A 22,339-nucleotide genomic window follows, 5' to 3' on the forward strand; every position below is an offset into this window, starting at 1 on the left:
GACTCAACTCTTGACTTTCCACTCTTCTTCTTTTTCACGCAGACATCCAACATTTGGTTTTGTAAAACCACAAGTATGCTGTGTCCTTCCTCAAGTTCAATTCTAAATCACTTCCATTGTAGTCTGCTGTGAAAAGTCCAACATGGAAGGAGTGACAAGGTGTACACCTTTGAAGTCACACAACACTACTTTTAATTGCATTCCAGCTGTGGCCCCAAATTTGACAAACATGTAGCCTTCTAGCTGGCGGCTAACATCCCTCCAGTGTGCAATGCGGCTTTTAACTTGGCAAATAAACCCCTTTTCTTACACGTATCATTATCACTGGAGGATGAGGACTAGCTAAACACGCCATAAGAGGATATGCTAACCGATAAGCTGGAGATTTTGAATGTAAACAAAAGTGGGCAGTTTTATACGGAAATGGCCGTTGGAGTCTTTTGTAGTTTTTGTTTACAAACTCAGAAGAAAGATCCATGGAGACAGGACTTTGAGGACGAAAATATAAGGATTTAAATCAGAGCCAAGTAGGGTTGTCCTAATATCAATATTTTGGTGCCGGTACCAAAATGTATTTCAGACCACAAAAAAGTGAATTACTGGCTTTATTTGAACAAAAAGTCCTAAATACCGGACATGTTCTTATTGCAATTAAAATCACAATGTTGGCATTAAAGGAACATTCTTTATCTGTTTGTTTATTAACTGTTAATATCTGCTTATGTATTTAACATTTATTCTCCTGTTAGGACACTTTACATTAGTTTTGGCCGATACTACAAATGTGGGTATGGATTCGATACCAAGTAGTTACAGGATCATACATTAGTCATCGTTTAAGTCCTCCTGTGTCCAGGGACATATTTCCTGAGTTTATAAACATTTTTTTTTTTTCAATCGATGTAATCATTGTAGTATCAACTACTGTACTTGTATTGTTACAGTCGATATTTGTATAGATCCACTTATTTGTTTACATTCAGGAGTGCTAGCTGGCTGTTAGCAGTGAGCTACTGTATCATATATGGTGTTGTCACACCAAATTTCTCCCCCCCCCCCATTTACTTCCGGGGTCATGATTAATACAGATGTTTTGTTAACGCTATATTATAAAAAATATAACGCTATATTATAAAAATACAGACGTTTTGTTAACGCTATATTATAAAAAAAAATTAAAAAACAATTTACAAACACAAGCTATGGGATGACAGAGGAAACGTGACCCCGGAAGTAAATGTGTCATCCCATAGCTTGTTTGTAAATTGTTTTTTAATAATATAGCGTTAACAAAATGTCTGTATTTTCTAATATGGCGTTATATTTTAATAATATAGCGTTAACAAAATGTCTGTATTTTTATAATATGGCGTTATATTTTTATAATATAGCGTTAACAAAACATCTGTATTAATCATGACCCCGGAAGTAAATGGGGGGAATAAATCTGGCGTGACAGTGTGTCATGAAGCATGTTTAGCTGTTCCTGGTCCTGCAGGGATAATACTTGTAAGAAATGTACTTTGTCACCATGGAGGCAAACATTAGCCGCTAGTTAGCTATGTTTTAAAGCCACTCTTCAGTGTTTTTAGCTCCACCTTTAACGTCAGTTTTGAAGCCAAAATTCTCCATCCATTCTCCCTTTCTCTTCCACACTGTTTCTGCTTGCAAGAGCTCTGTGTTACATCATAAGTTGCATGAAAAAACAAGTACCAGTATTTTCCAAAGGTGTTACATTGTACAATTCTAGAGTCAATAGCAGTAAATGAATTGTAATATTTAATGAGTACATCCTGTGTTGTCTAATTAGAACTGTGGTCGTCTGATGAAATGTATTACTTGTTAGCTTTAGTGTGAACAACACAGTTGTAGCATTGGCCAAAACTAATGTGGAGTATCCAAACAAGAGGAGATGACGTATTAACAGTAAATTAGCAAGCAGATGAATGCGTGGGTTCCCTCCGGGTACTCCGGCTTCCTCCCACTTCCAAAGACATGCACCTGGGGATAGGTTGATTGGCAACACTTAATTGGCCCTAGTGTGTGAATGTGAGTGTGAATGTTGTCTGTCTATCTGTGTTGGCCCTGCGATGAGGTGGCGACTTGTCCAGGGTGTACCCCGCCTTCCGCCCGATTGTAGCTGAGATAGGCGCCAGCGCCCCCCGCGACCCCAAAAGGGAATAAGCGGTAGAAAATGGATGGATGGATGAATAATAGTTTTGACAAATGTTGTATTGTCATTGACATGCTGAAGTATTTGAGCTGGCGTTGACGTCCTTGTGTGCCAACAGGTCTACTCGGTGCCGCCCTGCAGAGCAAGTCCTACCCAGCAGGAGGGCACTTATGACTTCCCTCAGCCCTTGAAGCAGCTGCAGGAAGGCATCTATGACGTGCCACCGCCCGCCCTCAGCAAACCTGCCCAGAACCCTCAGTCGCATTACGATTTCCCCCCCAGCATGGAGCCGTCGGGCCATCACCCAGCGCAGAACAGCACGGACGAGGGAATCTACGATGTACCGCCCAGCGCCCTCCTCTTAGGGGGGGCGGGCTCTCAGAGCGATGTGTACGATGTGCCGCGGGGCATACAGCTGCCCCAGCACAGAGGTGTGGCGTCCGCCCGAGACAAAGGCGTGTACGACATCCCCGCTCCGGATTCCCGCGCTGTGGCCGACGTGACAGACGGTGTCAACCGCCTGTCCTTCTCCAGCACAGGAAGCACGCGCAGCAGCATGTCCACTTCCTCCTCGTCCGCGGGCTCCGCCGAGGGACGGCTGGCTGTGGACGTGGACACAGCTGTGCAGAGGTTGCAGCGTCTGCAGCAGGCTGTGGACGTGTCAGTGGGGGCTTTGCACACTATGGCGGCCTCCCCCCACTGGAGGACTTTCCCCTTCATGGAGCGCCACGCCAACGACGTCCGCACGGTGTTGGACAAGATCCGGGCGAGCGTGGGGGACTTTGTCGTCTTCGGAAGAGGAGCCGCGGCGAACGCCACCGCCCTCTCCGACTCCACCCTGCACAGCAAGATGAGACGGCAGCTGGGCCGCCTGGAGGACTCGCAGCAGATCCTCCTGCAGATCTACCAGGTCCTGGAGAACAGCTGCTGGGCATTGAACACGTTGGCCGCCGCCAAGCATCACAACAAGAGCGACGAGCTGGACCGCTTCGTCATGGTGTCCAGGACCGTGCCGGACGACGCCAAGCAGCTGGCGTCCACGATAGGGAACAGTGCAGAGCTGCTGTTCAGGCGCACACAGACTGAGGGGTCCTACTCCAGCAGCAGCACGCCTGATGAGAACATGAGTCACCCACTCACCTCGCCATCCTCAGACGGCGACACCTACAAACCTTTTCCTGTCACCTCCAGCCAGGACAAAGACAACATGAACCACAGTGAGAAGTGTGTCAAGAGCTGGATGGAAGACTACGACTACGTGCACCTGCAGGTATCTATCTCTCTATCTCTGCTCTTTAGTCACACGTACATCTAGACCTGGGCACATATTTGACAAGTCAGTTCAGCCAACAATAAATTCAACTAACTGTACTCCATGCCCATAAGGCGCTAATATTGATGTAAAACTCCTCGTGGTTGGTATTAGACTACTGAATAAAAATGATTGAGAAGTGTTGGAGCGACGAGGCCTGCTGGCTAATTAGAATGCTAACCTGACAAGAATAGACTTAGGGCACTGGTTCTCAACCTTTTTTCAGTGATGTACCCCCTGTCAACATGTTTTTAATTCAAGTACCCCCTAATCAGAGCAAAGCATTTTTGGTTGAAAAAAAGAGATAAAGAAGTAAAATACAGCACTATGTCATCAGTTTATGATTTATTAAATTGTATAACAGTGCAAAATATTGCTCATTTGTAGTGGTCTTTCTTGAACTATTTGGAAATAAAGATATAAAAAGAATCAAAAACTGGTTGAAAAATAAACGAGTGATTCAATTATAAATACAGATTTCTCCACATAGAAGTAATCATCAACTTAAAGTGCCCTCTTTGGGGATTGTAATAGAGATCCATCTGGATTCATCAACTTACTTCTAAACATTTCTTCACAAAAAAAGACATTTTTAACATCAATATTTATGGAACATGTCCACAAAAAAATCTAGCTGTCAACACTGAATATTGCATTGTTGTATTTTTTTTCACAGTTTATGAACTTACATTCATATTTTGTTGAAGTATCATTCAATAAATATATTTATAAAGGATTTTTGAATTACTATTTTTAGAATATTAAAAAAAAAAATCTCAGGTACCCCTTGGCATACCTTCAAGTACCCCCAGGGGTACGTGTACCCCCATTTGAGAACCACTGAACTAGACTATAGTAGCACAGAAGTTGAAAAAACATTGAGAAGCAACTTTAGTGACACATTGCAGTAATCCTGCCCTAAATGTGGACTTGCAGGCAAGCACAGAATATTTTTGAATAAACACATTAATTTAATCCAAAAAAGGCATTTTTATATCTAAATAATTTCCAATCAGACTTTTTGTTTGTGTCTTCAAAGATTCAACTCCTCTGATGTAACAAACTCTGCAGACACTTTGTGTTTAAATCATTTAGTTCCTGTAGCAATAGTTGTGTTGGTACACATTAATTACTCAAATTCAAACTGCACTTGAAGATACTTTTATTACATTTTTAAAGTAAAAAAAAAAACCTTCCATAATCTGGGTCAGAGTTTGCCAAAGTACTGATGTAATCAAAGAAAACAAATCATGTGTTTAGTAAATGTTAAGTCCTGTATTATTCAGCACACCACACATACTTTGTTTACTGCACAATGTTTGTAAAGACAATCCAAAAAAAGTAAAGAACTTTAAGAGGCAAAAAAGTGGTTCTCTCTACCCCCTTAAAACCTCTATTACAATCCCCAAAGAGGGCACTTTAAGTTGATGATTACTTCTATGTGGAGAAATCTGTATTTATAATTGAATCACTTGTTTATTTTTCAACTAGTTTTTAGTTATTTTTTATGTCTTTTTTTCCAAATAGTTGAAGAAAGACCACTAAAAATGAGCAATATTTTGCACTGTTATACAATTTAATAAATTAGAAACTGATGACATAGTGCTGTATTTTACTTCTTTATCTCTTTTGTTCAACCAAAAATGCTTTGCTGTGATTCGGGGGTACTAGTCCAGACAGAGAGAGAGAGAGAGAGACAGAGACAGAGAGACAGAGACAGAGACAGAGACAGAGAGAGAGAGAGAGAGAGAGAGACACGGACGGACGGACGGACGGACGGACGAGTTAGCACAGTAAGAAACTCTGTTAGGGAAGCAAGATGTTTGCTGTAACCAGGCAGATTGTTTGGTGCAGAATTACAGCGAACATCTTGCTTCCCTAGCAGAGTTTCTTACTGTGCTAACTCCTACTAGACATGTTTGATCAGGTAAACATGCTAAACCAGTGTTTGATCAGGTAAACATGCTAAACCAGTGTTTGATCAGGTAAACATGCTAAACCAGTGTTTGATCAGGTAAACATGCTAAACCAGTGTTTGATCAGGTAAACATGCTAAACCAGTGTTTGATCAGGTAAACATGCTAAACCAGTGTTTGATCAGGTAAACATGCTAAACCAGTGTTTGATCAGGTAAACATACTAAACCAGTGTTTGATCAGGTAAACATACTAAACCAGTGTTTGATCAGGTAAACATACTAAACCAGTGTTTGATCAGGTAAACATGCTAAACCAGTGTTTGATCAGGTAAACATGCTAAACCAGTGTTTGATCAGGTAAACATACTAAACCAGTGTTTGATCAGGTAAACATGCTAAACCAGTGTTTGATCAGGTAAACATGCTAAACCAGTGTTTGATCAGGTAAACATGCTAAACCAGTGTTTGATCAGGTAAACATACTAAACCAGTGTTTGATCAGGTAAACATACTAAACCAGTGTTTGATCAGGTAAACATGCTAAACCAGTGTTTGATCAGGTAAACATACTAAACCAGTGTTTGATCAGGTAAACATGCTAAACCAGTGTTTGATCAGGTAAACATACTAAACCAGTGTTTGATCAGGTAAACATACTAAACCAGTGTTTGATCAGGTAAACATGCTAAACCAGTGTTTGATCAGGTAAACATGCTAAACCAGTGTTTGATCAGGTAAACATGCTAAACCAGTGTTTGATCAGGTAAACATGCTAAACCAGTGTTTGATCAGGTAAACATGCTAAACCAGTGTTTGATCAGGTAAACATGCTAAACCAGTGTTTGATCAGGTAAACATGCTAAACCAGTGTTTGATCAGGTAAACATGCTAAACCAGTGTTTGATCAGGTAAACATGCTAAACCAGTGTTTGATCAGGTAAACATGCTAAACCAGTGTTTGATCAGGTAAACATGCTAAACCAGTGTTTGATCAGGTAAACATACTAAACCAGTGTTTGATCAGGTAAACATGCTAAACCAGTGTTTGATCAGGTAAACATGCTAAACCAGTGTTTGATCAGGTAAACATGCTAAACCAGTGTTTGATCAGGTAAACATGCTAAACCAGTGTTTGATCAGGTAAACATACTAAACCAGTGTTTGATCAGGTAAACATACTAAACCAGTGTTTGATCAGGTAAACATACTAAACCAGTGTTTGATCAGGTAAACATGCTAAACCAGTGTTTGATCAGGTAAACATGCTAAACCAGTGTTTGATCAGGTAAACATGCTAAACCAGTGTTTGATCAGGTAAACATGCTAAACCAGTGTTTGATCAGGTAAACATGCTAAACCAGTGTTTGATCAGGTAAACATGCTAAACCAGTGTTTGATCAGGTAAACATGCTAAACCAGTGTTTGATCAGGTAAACATGCTAAACCAGTGTTTGATCAGGTAAACATGCTAAACCAGTGTTTGATCAGGTAAACATGCTAAACCAGTGTTTGATCAGGTAAACATGCTAAACCAGTGTTTGATCAGGTAAACATGCTAAACCAGTGTTTGATCAGGTAAACATGCTAAACCAGTGTTTGATCAGGTAAACATGCTAAACCAGTGTTTGATCAGGTAAACATGCTAAACCAGTGTTTGATCAGGTAAACATGCTAAACCAGTGTTTGATCAGGTAAACATGCTAAACCAGTGTTTGATCAGGTAAACATACTAAACCAGTGTTTGATCAGGTAAACATGCTAAACCAGTGTTTGATCAGGTAAACATACTAAACCAGTGTTTGATCAGGTAAACATGCTAAACCAGTGTTTGATCAGGTAAACATGCTAAACCAGTGTTTGATCAGGTAAACATGCTAAACCAGTGTTTGATCAGGTAAACATGCTAAACCAGTGTTTGATCAGGTAAACATGCTAAACCAGTGTTTGATCAGGTAAACATGCTAAACCAGTGTTTGATCAGGTAAACATGCTAAACCAGTGTTTGATCAGGTAAACATGCTAAACCAGTGTTTGATCAGGTAAACATGCTAAACCAGTGTTTGATCAGGTAAACATGCTAAACCAGTGTTTGATCAGGTAAACATGCTAAACCAGTGTTTGATCAGGTAAACATGCTAAACCAGTGTTTGATCAGGTAAACATGCTAAACCAGTGTTTGATCAGGTAAACATGCTAAACCAGTGTTTGATCAGGTAAACATGCTAAACCAGTGTTTGATCAGGTAAACATGCTAAACCAGTGTTTGATCAGGTAAACATGCTAAACCAGTGTTTGATCAGGTAAACATACTAAACCAGTGTTTGATCAGGTAAACATGCTAAACCAGTGTTTGATCAGGTAAACATGCTAAACCAGTGTTTGATCAGGTAAACATGCTAAACCAGTGTTTGATCAGGTAAACATGCTAAACCAGTGTTTGATCAGGTAAACATACTAAACCAGTGTTTGATCAGGTAAACATGCTAAACCAGTGTTTGATCAGGTAAACATGCTAAACCAGTGTTTGATCAGGTAAACATGCTAAACCAGTGTTTGATCAGGTAAACATGCTAAACCAGTGTTTGATCAGGTAAACATGCTAAACCAGTGTTTGATCAGGTAAACATGCTAAACCAGTGTTTGATCAGGTAAACATGCTAAACCAGTGTTTGATCAGGTAAACATGCTAAACCAGTGTTTGATCAGGTAAACATGCTAAACCAGTGTTTGATCAGGTAAACATGCTAAACCAGTGTTTGATCAGGTAAACATGCTAAACCAGTGTTTGATCAGGTAAACATGCTAAACCAGTGTTTGATCAGGTAAACATACTAAACCAGTGTTTGATCAGGTAAACATACTAAACCAGTGTTTGATCAGGTAAACATGCTAAACCAGTGTTTGATCAGGTAAACATGCTAAACCAGTGTTTGATCAGGTAAACATACTAAACCAGTGTTTGATCAGGTAAACATACTAAACCAGTGTTTGATCAGGTAAACATACTAAACCAGTGTTTGATCAGGTAAACATGCTAAACCAGTGTTTGATCAGGTAAACATGCTAAACCAGTGTTTGATCAGGTAAACATGCTAAACCAGTGTTTGATCAGGTAAACATGCTAAACCAGTGTTTGATCAGGTAAACATGCTAAACCAGTGTTTGATCAGGTAAACATGCTAAACCAGTGTTTGATCAGGTAAACATGCTAAACCAGTGTTTGATCAGGTAAACATGCTAAACCAGTGTTTGATCAGGTAAACATGCTAAACCAGTGTTTGATCAGGTAAACATGCTAAACCAGTGTTTGATCAGGTAAACATGCTAAACCAGTGTTTGATCAGGTAAACATGCTAAACCAGTGTTTGATCAGGTAAACATGCTAAACCAGTGTTTGATCAGGTAAACATGCTAAACCAGTGTTTGATCAGGTAAACATACTAAACCAGTGTTTGATCAGGTAAACATACTAAACCAGTGTTTGATCAGGTAAACATACTAAACCAGTGTTTGATCAGGTAAACATGCTAAACCAGTGTTTGATCAGGTAAACATGCTAAACCAGTGTTTGATCAGGTAAACATACTAAACCAGTGTTTGATCAGGTAAACATACTAAACCAGTGTTTGATCAGGTAAACATACTAAACCAGTGTTTGATCAGGTAAACATGCTAAACCAGTGTTTGATCAGGTAAACATGCTAAACCAGTGTTTGATCAGGTAAACATGCTAAACCAGTGTTTGATCAGGTAAACATGCTAAACCAGTGTTTGATCAGGTAAACATGCTAAACCAGTGTTTGATCAGGTAAACATGCTAAACCAGTGTTTGATCAGGTAAACATGCTAAACCAGTGTTTGATCAGGTAAACATGCTAAACCAGTGTTTGATCAGGTAAACATGCTAAACCAGTGTTTGATCAGGTAAACATGCTAAACCAGTGTTTGATCAGGTAAACATGCTAAACCAGTGTTTGATCAGGTAAACATGCTAAACCAGTGTTTGATCAGGTAAACATACTAAACCAGTGTTTGATCAGGTAAACATACTAAACCAGTGTTTGATCAGGTAAACATGCTAAACCAGTGTTTGATCAGGTAAACATACTAAACCAGTGTTTGATCAGGTAAACATGCTAAACCAGTGTTTGATCAGGTAAACATACTAAACCAGTGTTTGATCAGGTAAACATACTAAACCAGTGTTTGATCAGGTAAACATGCTAAACCAGTGTTTGATCAGGTAAACATACTAAACCAGTGTTTGATCAGGTAAACATACTAAACCAGTGTTTGATCAGGTAAACATGCTAAACCAGTGTTTGATCAGGTAAACATACTAAACCAGTGTTTGATCAGGTAAACATACTAAACCAGTGTTTGATCAGGTAAACATGCTAAACCACAGGTCAGGCATCTATTTGCTTTTGTTTGTCATTTTTAATTGAGTGCAAAATTTTGTTAACAGAGTATATAATATTTTTTATCAGGTTTATTTTATTTAACATGGATTATTACATGTTTACAATGTTAAATTATACAAGTCTATGGCATTTGAAAGGGTATACTTGCATTATTATTATGTATTATTGTTTATCAGCAATAATTAGTAGGTCAATATATCATCAAGCAAATGTTGTGGACCCTGGCTGACCTCAACTAGCAGTCTGGTCATAATCACAGTGTTGGACAAACATGACTCACTCACCCACTGGTGCTCATCTTGCAGGGCAAAGAAGACTTTGAGCGTCAGCAGAAGGAGCTGCTGGAGAAAGAAAACATCATCAAGCACAATCAAGCTCAGCTGGGCCAAGAGCAGGTGATGATTTAGCAAGCACAACATTGCAACTGATGAAAGATCACTAAACATCTAAAGTGCACAAGTCCAAGTCAGATCCAAAGCACAATGACGTTTCTCCTCCCAGCTTCTAATGACTGCTAGTCAAAATGATCCAAAAGTCAAACACATCAATTACTACATCAACATAATCCAACATTGCTCTTTTCACCAAAAATGATTCCTGGGTGCAGCCACCGTTGCTGCTCACTGCTCCCCTCACCTCCCAGGGGGTGAACAAGGGTGTGGGTCAAATGCAATTGACAAATTTCACCAAACCTAGTGTGTGTGTGTGTCAATTATTGCTACTTTAACCAGTAATTAATGACAGGCACCATCTTGTCCAATAGAAATAAGACTTAGAGTCCACCAAGTCATAGAAGTTTGACTGTCGTTCACAGATCAACCAGTTGAAGAAGCTGGAGCAGGAAGTGATCAAACCGGTGGAGAACGACATGTCTCAGTGGACGTCCCACCAACACGCCAGCCGGACCCCGCAGGCAGAGACGTGCACCCGGGACCGCCAGCTGCTGGGCTTCTACTCGGAGCAGTGCGAGCAGCACTTCGTCACGCTCCTCAGCGCCGTGGACGCCTTCTTCGACTGCGTGAGCGCCGGGCAGCCGCCGCGGGTCTTCGTGGCGCACAGCAAGTTTGTCATCCTCAGCGCCCACAAACTGGTCTTCATCGGGGACACGCTGTCCCGGCAGGCGTCGGCGCCCGAGGTGGCCAACCGGGTGATGAACTCCAGCAACGTGCTGTGTGACTTGTTGAAGACGGTGGTGGCCGCCACCAAGATGGCGGCGCTCAACTACCCCAACACGGCCGCCATCCAGGAGATGGTGGACAGAGTCACGCATCTGTCGCATCACTCACAACACTTCAAAGAACAGCTGCTGCAAATGTCCAAGTGGTGATCCTTCTTCTTCTTCTTCTGTTGTACAAAGTTCTCCTTGTGTAAATATTGCTGCCATTTTGCTGTAGATTTATTTCCCCCATAACATTCCAGTCATTTATTATAAAGCACCTTATGTTCATTTCACCCATAGTGTTGTTGTTGTGACAGTAGTTCCTCAATCAATTGAATATTTCTGTGTTTCTATGTGGGGGGCGGGGGTTACTCTCTGCAGATAAAGACTTGTTCATAACCGTGTTTCCCGTCTTTTCATTTCTGACATTGTCACACAACACTGCAGACCCATGACATCATTATAAAGCAGCGGAGTCAAACTTGATTTCATGGAGGGCCACTTGGAAGAATGTAAAAGTATAATTGTCTCGTGATATTATTGCCTATGCATTTGGTTATTTGATTTTTGTACGTACAAATTGATGGATAACTTACATTGGATCATAAGTCAAGGTGACAAGCAGATATTTAAGTATTTATTATTTTTACAAACTATCATACGGTATATAATACTTAGGGGTGCTAAAAAATATTTATCACATTCAAATCCCAATTGTTTTAGTAATTTTCAAAAGCCGAATCTATTAATTTTTTGGGGGGATGAAATAATTAAAAAATATATATATTTTTTAGACCATGTCTGTGCTTACTTGGTGCACTTATGTGTCATACGGCAGCAACCAAAAGGAGGTTTTGTAAGCTGTTTTTTTAAGGTGTTATCATACCAAATAATAGATTGCAAAAATCACTTTGGTGTTGAATCAAGCATCGATCGATTATGAATCAAATTCTCACCCCAAGAATCTGAATCGAATGGCGAGGTGCCCGAAGATTCAAACCAATAACCACTGAATATTTGTATGTATATCAAAGTTTAAAGCATGAAATTTCCTGTATTACATCATTTTTTTTCTGTCAGATGGAAAGATTCAGTAAGAAAGATGAGGTATGCACATTATTCCCAAGCTTTCACGGACCACATTAAATAACACCACGGGCCACATCGGGTCCTCAGACTTTGATTTTGACACGTGTTTAAGGAATGAGGCGAGAAAGAAGAGGTCTCAATTTGTGTTAAAACATTTTAACAATAATGATTTTTTTCTCCAAATAATATGATTTCAATAAAGTGAAGTAAAATATATATTTTTTATTTTTATAAACTAATAGAAGTAAACTTGACAAAACTTAGCTTTACAAATGCCATGTTGGCTAGATTTGTTTGTATAAAAATAATTAAATAGGAATATATATGCAAAATATAATATTTAGGGAGTGTTTGAAAAAATGATCGACTACATCGCAATTCTTATTAACTTAGATTTTAAAGTTCCAGTAGAGTGGAAAAACAATATATTGAAGCTACTATCATATAAGTCTAATATATGACTTCCAAAGTACATACCGTATTTTTCGGACAATAAGTCGCAGTTTAATTCATATTTTGGCCGGGGGTGCGACTTATACTCGGGAGCGACTTATGTGTGAAATTATAAAGACATTACCGTAAAAAATCAAATAATATTATTTATCTCATTCACGTAAGAGATTAGACGTATAAGATTTCATGGGATTTATGGATTATGAGTGACAGATAGTTTGGTAAAGGTATAGCATGTTCTATATGTTCTAGTTATTTGTATGACTCTTACCATAATATGTTAGGTTAACATAGCAGTTGCTTATTTATGCCTCATATAACCTACACTTATTCAGCCTGTTGTTTACTATTCTTTATTTATTTTAAATTGCCTTTCAAATGTCTATTCTTGGTTTTATCAAATAAATTTCCCTCAAAAATGTGACTTATACTCCAGTGCGACTTATATGTTTTTCCCCTTCTTTATTATGCATTTTCAGCAGGTGCGACTTAAGTCTCCAAAAAATACAGTAGATTTGATGAAAATAGAATTCATCTACCAGAGATTCCTGAGCCATTTTGAGCGTGAATGAGCTAGCCAGTCACGTGTCCGAGTGACCAAAGATCCCTTCCCCATCAACAACAATAATTTTAATCAAGCAGACAACGATTACAACAAGAATGATCCAGAATCTAACATGTTTTCTCCTAAATATAAGGAGGATGATGTCGAAGTTATATAGGCGGAGTGCTTAATGGATGCAGCTTTATTGAGACACTACAGCACGAGCAGCTTTGCTAGGTGCTAAACATACAAACCAACCATAAATTAAAAAACACTTGCTGTAATATTTCCACTTTCGACCGATGGGACGCTCGCTTAATTCTTTTCAATCTCAATCCTCACAAATGGTTAAAAAAGGGTGCAGCAACTAGCATCTTTTTGTGTCAAAGTCTAGCAGCCTCCCGCCCCATGGCCACATTTGTCTACTAGCAGGTGAAAGATGCATGAATTATAATCTAAAATTTACTTTCAGCACGTTTGAGACAAATTATAATGTGTCAACAATAGCAGCGCAAGCTAGCATTAGCTCACTTCTATCAATGTTTCGTTAAAATAGTCCGTCTGCGTTAGCGCTTATAATATCATATTTGGTTACTTTTCAGGTCTAGACATGTAAATGGGATACTGTTGGCAGTTTTTTAGAGGACCTTCCTTCTGTTGACTCAATTGTTAGCTAGTATTTACCATTTTGAGTACACAAAAAGCGAGGCATGTGTTCTTGTCCTACGCCAGGATTGTGAATGATAAACAGCACATCTCTTTACAATGTTTGCGTATTTCCAGTATGACGTGTAATATGGTCAGAGTGCAGAAGTGTTACTACAGCGCTGTAGAATCTGCTGGAAATGCCAACGATAGTCGGAGCGAAATATTCAAAACAGCGGACTGAAGTTGTGTCATTTTGTCATTTTTACACGGTATCGTCACATACTTTGAGGATGGTAATTACAGTTGATACAGTTTAAATGGATACACACTAAACAATATATCTAAATTGTGATTACCGTATTTCCTTGAATTGCCGCCGGGTATATAGTATGCACCTGCCTAGAATTACTGCCGGGTCAAACTCGTTTGGCAAAATAATTAGCGCATGCTCAGCATTAACGCCGGGTCAAACTCGTTTCGCAAAATAATTAGCATATGTCTAGAATTTCCGCCGGGTCAAACTCGTCACGTCACGAGTGACACTTCACCTGTCATCATTTTCAAAATGGAGGAGGCTGATTTCAATCATTTGAAATCGCATAAAGGGAAGAAGATTAAGAGCTTTCAGTAGGATTTAAGGTCCAAGCTATTGAATATGCTAAAAGGAACAGTAAGCAGCTATGTTTTATTAATATACCGTAGCTGCGTGTGTCAAATATGAGTCATTAAATGACTCCCGCCTCCTGGTGATAGAGGGCGCTAGTGATCCTTCTTGCGACTACTCGGCTGCAGAAGAAGTGACAACAAGCAGCAAGAGTGAGCAGCGATCCTTTATTTTTTCCTCTCGCTTGCACTTTTAACATGGAGGATTACATATCTAAAATAAAACAGTTTTCTAAACTGGACTTTCAATCGAAGCAGGATTAGATTAGATTAGATAGCACTTTATTTATTCCTTCAGGAAAATTGAAAAGGAGGTAATATAAGAAGATCTCCATCGAGACAGACAGACTTTTAAAACTGAAGAAAGATAAGGAAGACTTCTATAAACAAGTTATCGATGCTTTTGATCAGAAGGAGCTGTGCATGGACTTCATTTATAAGTAAAAGTAAGACTATAATAACGTTTTTTTTATTAAATGTGCTTTTCATAATGGTATCCTTACATCACACTCCAATTTATAAGCGCAGGCCTTTGGTAAGCGCCGGAGTGAGAAGAGGTTTTAAATTAATTAGTGCCCCGACAGCAATTCAAGGAAATCAAGTATTTCTCTAAGAATCAATATTGAAAAAGACATTTTTAGGCCATGTTGGTGCTTGCTCACTGTTGGTAAACATCAGCAACCCTTTTGTAACCGGCTTTATCATCTTTTGTATACCAAAGAAAAATTGCGGGAATCGATTAAGGATCGACTGGTGAGTGGTGGTAAGATTCACATCCCTAATAATCCTGTGTATCAAATACATTGACTCATTAAAGCACAATGTAAAAAAAAAACATTTTTTCAAACATCATAAAATAATGCCTTAACAATAAGATCTGATGCTATAGTATGTTTGAGAATAAATATAAACTATTCAATCACTCTGCCTTTATTTGAGCTGTGGCTTAAAGTCTTTGTATTGACTCTAATGGACTTTTGAGAAGTCTCTTGGCTTCATGAATCCTTCTTGCAGTAGACGTGCATTATTTTTTTTTCCTCTCCTTACTGTCAAGTCCTTTCCTTCAGGCGACAAGTTATTTTCGGTGCGTCATCTAAAAATATCCCTTCATTTTGACATGATTTCTGTAGCCAGCGCCTCACCTCTCCTGTCCAAGAAGAAACGTTTTGTGAGACGCTTTTACGGGAAACGTGCAAACTGAAGTTGAGCGAGCTGATGTCAAATTGGAAGTTTGTCTTTGGTGCTGCTCCACAGACATACATGATGGAGGTGTGAACACCATCATTCCCTGACAGACCATGGTAGCTGACGTAGGCTAAAACTGCTCCCTTATTTCTCACCAATGCTACGTCAGCACTCTGGGCAGAAGCCAAGGAAAAGGAATTAGTTATTCAACCACCTTTTTAAAGGCCTACTGAAAGCCACTACTAGCGACCACACAGTCTGATAGTTTATATATCAATGATGAAATATTAACATTGCAACACATGCCAATACAGCCGCTTTAGTTTACTAAATTGCAATTTTAAATTTTTCGCGGAAGAATCATGCTGAAACGTCGCAGTATGATGACGCGTGCGCGCGATGTCACACATTGTAGAGGACATTTTGTTCCAGCATCGTTACCAGCTATAAGTCGTCTGCTTTCATCGCATGATTCCACACTATTATGGACATCAGTGTTGCTGAAACTTTTGCAATTTGTTCAATGAATAATGGAGACGTCAAAGAAGAAAGATGTAGGAGGGAAGCGGTGTATTGCGGCCGCCTTTAGCAACACAAACACAGCCGGTGTTTCCTTGTTTACATTCCCGAAAGATGATGGTCAAACTTTACTATGGAACAGAGCGGTCAAGCGAACACGGTTGGATTAGACCACACACACAAAGTACAGTGTATTATGCAGCCATCATTTCGAAAGATCGTGTTTCGAAGAGGGTCCCTTGCGAAGGGCAGAGATGAGCATCGCCACCACCCGTCGACTGGTGCTGAAGAAAGGTGCGGGGCCGACCTTCAGGTTGTACAGGTACGACCATATAATCTCACTAAAACACTAGTAACACAATGAGCAGATAAGGGATTTTGCAGAATTATCCTAGTAAATGTGTCTAATAACATCTGAATCGCTCCCACTGTATAGTCTTTTTTTTTTGTAGTCCTTTTTTTTTGTAGTCCTTCACTCTCACTATCCTCATCCATGAATCTTTCATCCTCGCTTAAATTAATGGGGAAATCGTCGCTTTCTCGGTCTGAATCGCTCTCGCTGCTGGTGGCCATGATTGTAAACAATGTTCAGATGTGAGGAGCTCCACAACCCGTGACGTCACGCGCACATCGTCTGCTACTTCCGGTACAGGCAAGGCTTTTTTATTAGCGACCAAAAGTTGCGAACTTTATCTTCGATGTTCTCTACTAAATCCTTTCAGCAAAAATATGGGGAAATGATGAAGTATGACACATAGAATGGAGCTGCTATCCCCGTTTAAATAAGAACATCTCACTTCAGTAGGCCTTTAAACACACTAACTAGGGATGTAACGGTTAACGTTATAATGGTAAACCGCGGTAAAATTTCAGACTGTTAGTAATTACGGTTGTACGGTATACAGATACTAGTACATTATCGTGGTAGTATCCATCCATCCATTTTCTTCCGCTTATCCGAGGTCAAGTCGCGGGGGCAGTAGCCTAAGCAGAGAAGCCCAGACTTCCCTCTCCCCAGGCACTTTGTCCAGCTCCTCCAGGGGGATGCCGAGGCGTTCCCAGGCCAGCCAGGGGACATAGTCTTCCCAATGTGTCCTGACTTTTCCCCGTGGCCTCCTGCCGGGGTTCGGGTGGCATCTTGAGCAGATGCCCAAACCAATCTCATCTGGCTAATCTCGACGTGGAGGAGCAACAGCTTTACTTTGAGCACGTCCCGGATGACACAGTTTCTCACCCTATCTCTAAGGGAGAGACTCAAACTCATTTGGGCCGCTTGTACCCGTGATCTTGTCCTTTCGGTCATAACCCAAAGCTCATGACCATAGGTGAGGATGGGAACGTAGATGGACAGGTAAATTGAGAGCTTTGCCTTCCGACTCAGCTCCTTCTTGACCACAACAGATCGATACAACGTCCGCATTACTGAAGACGCCGCACCGATCCGCCTGTCGACCTCACCATCCACTCTTCCCTCACTCGTGAACAAGATTCCGAGGTATTCAGGTTCCTCCCCAACCCAGAGATGGCACTCCACCCTTTGCCAGGCGAGAACCATGGACTCGGACTTGGAGGTGCTGATTCTCATCCCAGTCGCTTCACACTCGGCTGCGAACCGATCCAGTGAGAGCTGAAGATCCCGGCCAGATGAAGCCATCAGGACCACATCATCTGCAAAAAGGAGAGACCTAATCCTGCGGTCACCAAACCGGAACCCCTCAACGCCTTGACTGCGCCTAGAAATTCTGTCCATAAAAGTTATGAACAGAATGGGTGACAAAGTCCAACCCTCACTGGAAATGTGTCCGACTTACTGCCAGTAATGCGACCACTGCAATACCACATGAATGTTGTTGCTTTTTGCCATTTTATTTGTCCATACTCCTTTTATACACTTTGCAAGAAATACATTGGGGGCAAACTCCATAACGTGCTAGCTTGTGTGTGCTAGCTTTCTGAGACTCTTATTTTGTTCGCGCAAGCAGGATGAAACAGCGCTTTTATTGTGAAGACAGAAACAGTGCGGTCAGTCTTTAAAGTTTTGACGGCGGGCAAGTCTGTTGAAATAAAAAGGGTTTCTTGCCTTCCTGTCGGTCATTTTTTCTTAATAATGATCTGGCAGCAGCCAGTTTCATCTCACGAGACCCTTGTGTGCCGTGAATGTCAATCAAGTGACGTCATAGTGAAGATTGATGATCGCTCATTTTTAGGACTATTTTTTCAATGCCTGGCTGACACTCTCCACCATCGATGTAATGAGCCCCTCTGCAAGAGCGATGGGAGGACTGCCTCACAACGCTAGTTTGCGCTAATGCTAGCGGTGGCTTGCAGGTGTCACTATGCTTAAGACTGTTCAACAAATGTCACAAATATTTTGCTGGTAGTTTGCATTACTTGTTTAGCACTTAGCAACACTGCTTCATTATGTTTAACTAAAGATGGCGCCATTTAGCACATAGCTTCTAAAACACATCCTCCTTACGGGCCTACTGAAAGCCACTACTAGCGACCACGCAGTCTGATAGTTTATATATCAATGATGAAATATTAACATTGCAACACATGCCAATACGGCCGCTTTAGTTTACTAAATTGCAATTTTAAATTTTGCGGGAAGTATCCTGTTGAAAACGTCGCGGTATGATGACGCGTGCGCGTGACATCACGGATTGTAGCGGACATTTTGTTCCAGCATAGTTCCAAGCTATAAGTAGTCTGTTTAAATCGCATAATTAGCAGTATTCTGGACATCTGTGTTGCTGAATCTTTTGCAATTTGTTCAATTAATAATGGAGACGTCAAAGAAGAAAGATGTAGGTGGGATGCGGTGTATTGCGGCCACCTTTAAGCCTTTAGCAACACAAACACAGCCGGTGTTTCCTCGTTTACATTCTCGAAAGATGACGGTGAAGCTTTACTATGGAACAGAGTGGTCAAGCGAACATGGTTCCCTACCACCACATGTCAAGTGGCAGGTTTCGGTGAGAAAATGGTTGTATTAAGTCGGCTCTTACCGTAGACATGAGCGGAGAGCTTGCGTCGTTCCTCGCGCACCTGTCTAAGAGGTAGCTGCGGACTTTCTTGCCTCTTCCGACCGGCCGCCCCCGAACGTGGGATGCTTCCACCGTGGAGGAGGGGGGAAAAAATAATCTCAGCCCGGCCCCAACGGCTGCCTTCGCTTCGCCTCGTCGACAAACGTGGCTTCCCTCAGAGACACTGGCGGTCACTACACCCGTGGCCACACCCCTCTGACTTTCAGGTATGACTGTATAATCTCACTAAAACACTAGTAACACAATAAGCAGATAAGACATTTTCCAGAATTATCCTAGTAAATGTGCCTAATAACCTCTGAATCGCTCCCACTGCCCTCGTCTTTTTTTTTTGTAGTCCTTCACTCTCACTTTCCTCATCTACGAATCTTTCATCCTTGCTCAAATTAATGGAAAAATCGTCGCATTCTTGGTCCGAATCGCTCTCGCTGCTGGTGGCCATGATTGTAAACAGGCAAGGCTTTTTTATTAGCGACCAAAAGTTTCAAAATGTATTGTCGATGTTCTCTACTAAATCCTTTCAGCAAAAATATGGCATTATCGCATAAAGATCAAGTATGACACATAGAATGGACCTACTATCCTGTTTAAATAGGAAAATCTCATTTCAGTAGGCCTTTAAATTCAGGCTCAAAAACACAAGGTTCTGGATCATAGTTTGTCCCAAAGTCGTCTTTGTTGTCTCTCATTAAGTCTACCATGATGTTAAACTGTTGTTGTTGAAGGGAAACGCGAACGTTGATGCGTCAAAATATGTAAATATTACATGTTATTATGAATGTTATTTAGATATATAATCAGATACTTGTTTTGTTTTACTAATATCAACTCGATGTCAGTATCAGATTGTATCAGAAGTGCTGCCGCCTGGAAGAATCAATACGTTATTTTGGTCTTGGCTGCTAAGAGTCAACCCACATAAGCTTCTTTGATTTGTGTGTGTAGTTGTGTCACCAGGAGCTACAGACTAAACAAACATTACACACCTGGCCCTGGCTGTTGTACCGCAGTTACACAACTCGGCAAGGGGCTGCCTTCCTCCTGGTCCCAATAGACGACAACACTCCCCCGATGAGGCAGTGTCTGGAGACGCACTGTGGAGATAGTAAACAGGTGTCATGGAAATATAAAGTGTTTTGACGTCAGCTCCTTACCCTGTTGTGAAAAAGCGTGGGAGGGGGCCTTCGATCCGTTTGCGCATGCGTAAACCTAACCATTTACAGCCCTAAACTCGAGGGTTCCAACCAAAACTGACCAAATATGTGCATTCAAATTATTTGGTTCGCAAAACTGACTTTCTAAAAATAGAGCGTTAGAAATGATTAAACTGCAATGAACGCTTATTCAGCTACGGCAATGTAATTTCACCTTTTTTACTCGCAGTAGGTAAACAACGCACTCTTCGCATGCTTGGCGCCGCTGAAAGTATTTCCCAGGATGCATTGCGCGTTGGTCACGTGAGCGGGCGATCTCATTGCGTCCCCTGAATTGTCAAAAATGATATCGGCGCCCTTCATATTTGAATAATGTATGATGTGGACGAATATAAGTGATTTTAATATTTAACTTGTAGTTGTCCATTTAAATGAGATTATCGAATGATACTTTTGTGAACCGTTATTTAAAAAAATAAACTATACTGTTTTTAGGAAAATCTACCGTTGTATTTAACAAAATAAACCATTACAAAAAATATGGGAACCGGATCTAATGTACTTATCACTTTATTGTCAGAACAGGCATATTAAAAACAGACAAATAGGGAACGAAACTTCTTTCTGAGAAGAAAATGTCAACGACTGATCCATTTGCGCATGCGTAAACCTAACCATTTCCTGCCTTAATACTCGAGGGTTACAACCAAAATTGACCAAATATGTGCATTCAAATTATTTGGTTCGCAAAACTGACTTTCTAAAAGTAGAGCGTTAGAAATGATTAAACTACAATGAACGCTTATTTAGCTACGGCAATGTAATTCCACCTTTTTTACTCGCAGTAGGTAAACAACTCACGCTTCGTCTGCTTGGCGCCGCTGAAAGTATTTCCCAGGATGCTTTGCGCGTTGGTCACGTGAGCTGGCGATCTCATTGCGTCACCTGAATTGTCAAAAATGATATCAGCGCCCTTCATATTTGAATAATGTATGATGTGGACGAATATAAGTGATTTTGATATTTAACTTGTAGTTGTCCATTTAAATGAGATTATGAATGATACTTTTGCGAACCGTTGTTTAAAAAAATAAACTATACTGTTTTTAGGAAAATCTAACAAAATAAACCGATTACAAAAAATATGGGAACCGGATCTAATGTACTTATCACTTTATTGTCAGAACAGGCATATTAAAAACAGACAAATAGGGAACGAAACTTCTTTCTGAGAAGAAAATGTCAACGACCGATCCGTTTGCGCATGCGTAAACCTAACCATTTCCTGCCTTAATACTCGAGGGTTACAACCATCCATCCATCCATTTCCTACCGCTTATTCCCTTTCGGGGCACCAAAATTGACCAAATATGTGCATTCAAATTATTTGGTTCGCAAAACTGACTTTCTAAAAATAGAGCGTTAGAAATTATTAAACTGAAATGAACGCTTATTTAGCTACGGCAATGTAATTCCACCTTTTTTACTCATAGTAGGTAAACAACTCACCCTTCGTCTGCTTCGCGCCGCTGAAAGTATTTCCCAGGATGCTTTGCGCGTTGGTCACGTGAGCTGGCGATCTCATTGCGTCACCTGAATCGTCAAAAATTAAATCAGCACCGTTCATATTTGAATAATGTACAAAGTGGAGGAATAAATGTGATTTTAATATTTAACTTGCAGTTGTCCATTATATGAGCTTATCAATTGATACTTCTGTGAACCGTTGGTTTAAAAAAAAAAAAAAAAAGACCTACACTGTTTTTGGGGTAAACTACAGTTAAGTTTTTTATTTTAAATGTATTTGACAAAATAGACTCATTAAAAAATCTATTGGAACCGGATCAAATGTACTCATCACTTTATTGTCAGTAGAGGCATTTCAAAAATAGACAAATCGGGAACGAAATAAAAATAAAAGATGCAAAGTGAATAAATAAACAAATACATATTATAAAATGGTGTTTAGTTGGTATATTAGCACAGCTTGCTTTGAGAAGAAGTAACAGAGCTCTTTGTGGAAGGTGAGGAGGGAATATTTGTGAATA

General features: G+C 40.3%; 1 protein-coding gene and 1 long non-coding RNA gene across 4 annotated transcripts in view; one reads left to right on the forward strand and one right to left on the reverse strand.

The window, feature by feature from the left end:
* Positions 1-11,385, forward strand: part of nedd9 (neural precursor cell expressed, developmentally down-regulated 9) — a 248,972-nt gene extending 237,587 nt beyond the window's left edge. For all 3 annotated transcript variants that reach the window (XM_061881515.1, XM_061881514.1, XM_061881513.1), the window contains 3 exons: positions 2,292-3,443; positions 10,133-10,222; positions 10,642-11,385. In XM_061881515.1, the coding sequence (XP_061737499.1) occupies positions 2,292-3,443; positions 10,133-10,222; positions 10,642-11,154 (1,755 nt within the window). In that variant the 3' untranslated portion in view covers positions 11,155-11,385. The remainder of the gene's footprint in view (positions 1-2,291; positions 3,444-10,132; positions 10,223-10,641) is intronic.
* Positions 592-21,885, reverse strand: LOC133539541 (uncharacterized). Its single transcript, XR_009803426.1, has 4 exons — positions 21,801-21,885; positions 20,124-20,231; positions 10,112-10,165; positions 592-3,358 (listed from the first exon to the last, which is right to left on the reverse strand). It is a non-coding gene; the product is annotated as an uncharacterized LOC133539541 (long non-coding RNA).
* Between the last annotated feature and the right edge of the window lie 454 nt (positions 21,886-22,339).

Source organism: Nerophis ophidion, linkage group LG21 (assembly GCF_033978795.1).
Source record: "Nerophis ophidion isolate RoL-2023_Sa linkage group LG21, RoL_Noph_v1.0, whole genome shotgun sequence".
Taxonomy (NCBI): domain Eukaryota; kingdom Metazoa; phylum Chordata; class Actinopteri; order Syngnathiformes; family Syngnathidae; genus Nerophis; species Nerophis ophidion.